The sequence below is a fragment of the Penaeus vannamei genome, chromosome 4, assembly GCF_042767895.1.
Source record: "Penaeus vannamei isolate JL-2024 chromosome 4, ASM4276789v1, whole genome shotgun sequence".
NCBI classification, from domain to species: Eukaryota; Metazoa; Arthropoda; class Malacostraca; order Decapoda; family Penaeidae; genus Penaeus; species Penaeus vannamei.
Genome location: NC_091552.1, coordinates 11,105,956 through 11,108,455, shown reverse-complemented (window position 1 = coordinate 11,108,455; position 2,500 = coordinate 11,105,956). Strand labels below are relative to the sequence as shown.

Sequence of the window (2,500 nt, the reverse complement as noted above, 5' to 3'; positions counted from 1 at the left end):
GTTGTGTTTGCAGAACCTATAGTTGTTTCAGAAGGGACTGTTGTGTTTGAAGATAAGTCTCTGGTTGTGTTTGAATATGTTGATGAGGGTGTTGGAGTATCAAAGGTTGTAGATGGAGAGCTTGTTGTAGCCGAAGAATTTGTGGTTGGAACCGAAGGAGCTGGAGAATGTGCGGTTGTTGCAAAAGGGCCTATGTCTGTAACTGAAGAATTTGTGGTTGTAGCCGTAGGGTCTGTGGTTATAGACGATGGGTCTGTGATTATAACAGAAGAGTCATTGGTTATAGTCGAAGGATCTATGGTTGTAGCTGAAGAATTTGTAGTTGTGACGGAAGGGTCAGCAATTATAGTCGAAGGGTCTGTGGTTATGGATGAAGGATCTATTATAACAGAAGAGTCTGTGGTTATAGCTGACGAATTTGTCGTTGTAGCCTTAGAGTCTGTGGTTATAACCGAAGTGTTTGTGGTTATTGATGAAGGATCTGTGGTTATAGCAGAAGACTCAGTGGTTATAGCTGAGGAATTTGTGGTTGTTGCTGAAGAATTTGTAGTTAAATCCGCAGGGTCTGTGGTTATGATAGAAGAGTCAGTGGTTATAGCCGAGGGATATGTGGTTATAGTTGAAGAATTTGTGGATTCGGCAGTTGTAGCCGAAGGGTCTGTTATGATAGAAGAGTTAGTGGTTGTAGCTGAAGAATTCGTGGTTGTAGCCGTCGAATCTGTAGTTGTATCTGAAGCATTAGTAGTTGTATTTGAAGAAATTGTTGTAACCGGAGGGTCAGTGGTTGTAGCTGAAGAATTCGTGGTTGTAGCCGTCGAATCTGTGGTTGTAACTGAAGCATTAGTAGTTGTATTTGAAGAATCTGTTGTAGCCGTCGAGTCAGTGGTCACAGCCGGAGAACCAGGGGTTGTAGTGGATGAATTCAAGGGAACGGGTGTGGTGGGTGCGGGCGTGGTTGTGGGCGGAGCAACGATGTCCAAAAGGCGCATCAGCTGGGCGTCGATCTTCTCCAAGCCTTCTTTGATGTCCCGAAGGAGTTTCTCTCCCGCAGCGTGATCGCCTGGAGAGAGGTAAGAGGAGAGGGAATGAATGGGAATAGATATGGCGAGAAAGAGGAGGAGGAAGGGGGAAGGGGGAAGAGATGTAGAGAGGAAAGGGGTTAGGTGGGTTGGGAGAGATGAGTGTTAGATAGATAGAAAGAGAGGGAAGGAGAGAGAGAGAGAGAGAGAGAGAGAGAGAGAGAGAGAGAGAGAGAGAGAGAGAGAGAGAGAGAGAGAGAGAGGGAAGGAGGGAGGGAGGGCGAGAGAAGAGAGAAGAAATAGAGAGATAGAGAGAACCCGGCGGTGAATATAGTAAATATCGGGATCAGGGGGTAAAGATCTTCTCAAGATGCCACTGATGATGCCATTCATGACGTCAATGATGATGTCATTAATGATGTCACCGATGATGTCACTGATGATGTCACTGATTCCTCTACATGCTGAACTATCTACGATATCTACGCTTCAGTTTAAACTTTATAGTGAGCGATGGAGAGAGAGAGAGAGAGAGAGAGAGAGAGAGGGAGAGAGAGAGAGAGACAGAGACAGACAGAGAGAGAGAGAGAGAGAGAGAGAGAGAGAGGCGGGGTTGCATCGACGGATTTCTTGCAAAAGAAGAAATGCAACACAACTGATAATGCATAAATATGAACATATAACAGATCGATGCAATCATATGATGATAGATAAAATAGATAATGAAAAAATAAGCGAAATTAATTAAGGTTTATATTGCGTAGTAAGATTATATATGTGACAAGTAGAATAAGATGTGAGATAATATAAATCATATAAATTGATGTATTATATTGAATGCAATAATAGGAATGAAGAAGAGCGTGATCATATAAAGTTTATTGTCAATTAATGAAAAATATATCATTGGCCGCATTAGACAATAGCAACAACAATAGCAAAAGATTAATAAATAAATATGTATAACTTGGAACAGAGTGGGGAGAGAGAGGGAGGGAGAGAGGGAGAGAGAGAGAGAGAGAGAGAGAAGAGAGAGAGAGAGAGAGAGAGAGAGAGAGAGAGAGAGAGAGAGAGAGAGATGAGTGCATGGGGGAAGAATGAGAGAAAGAGAATGATGAAAAGAACAGAAGAAAAGGAAATACGACATTAAAGAATGCAATGATAATTATAATGATAATAATGATAATATCAGTAGTAATAATAGTAATAACTTCAACAACAACTAATGATAATGATAAATGAAAATAACAATAACAATAATAATAAAAGTAAAGGTACTATCACATTAGCACTTTCGTTTTTTTTAATGTTTTTTATTCTTTCACAAATTGTCAACTTTCTGAGGCGTACCGTCACACAGGTTGAAAGAACAACCGCGTCAGCCACGCCAAACGACGCTATCATTGTACGGCTTCCATTTCAATTTATTCTTTGTGTATCCGCCGCCATCTATGATATCCCAGAGCCAACGATCCCGACGA

The 2,500-nt window shown here is 41.4% G+C and overlaps 1 protein-coding gene across 1 annotated transcript in view; it reads right to left on the bottom strand.

Annotated features, from left to right (window-relative positions):
* LOC113803218 (mucin-21) overlaps positions 1-2,500 on the bottom strand; it is a 10,041-nt gene that overhangs the window by 2,907 nt on the left and 4,634 nt on the right. Inside the window, exon 3 of the mRNA XM_070120644.1 lies at positions 1-1,060. This exon is cut by the window's left edge and continues 715 nt beyond it. Within this exon, the coding sequence (XP_069976745.1) occupies positions 1-1,060 (1,060 nt within the window). The remainder of the gene's footprint in view (positions 1,061-2,500) is intronic.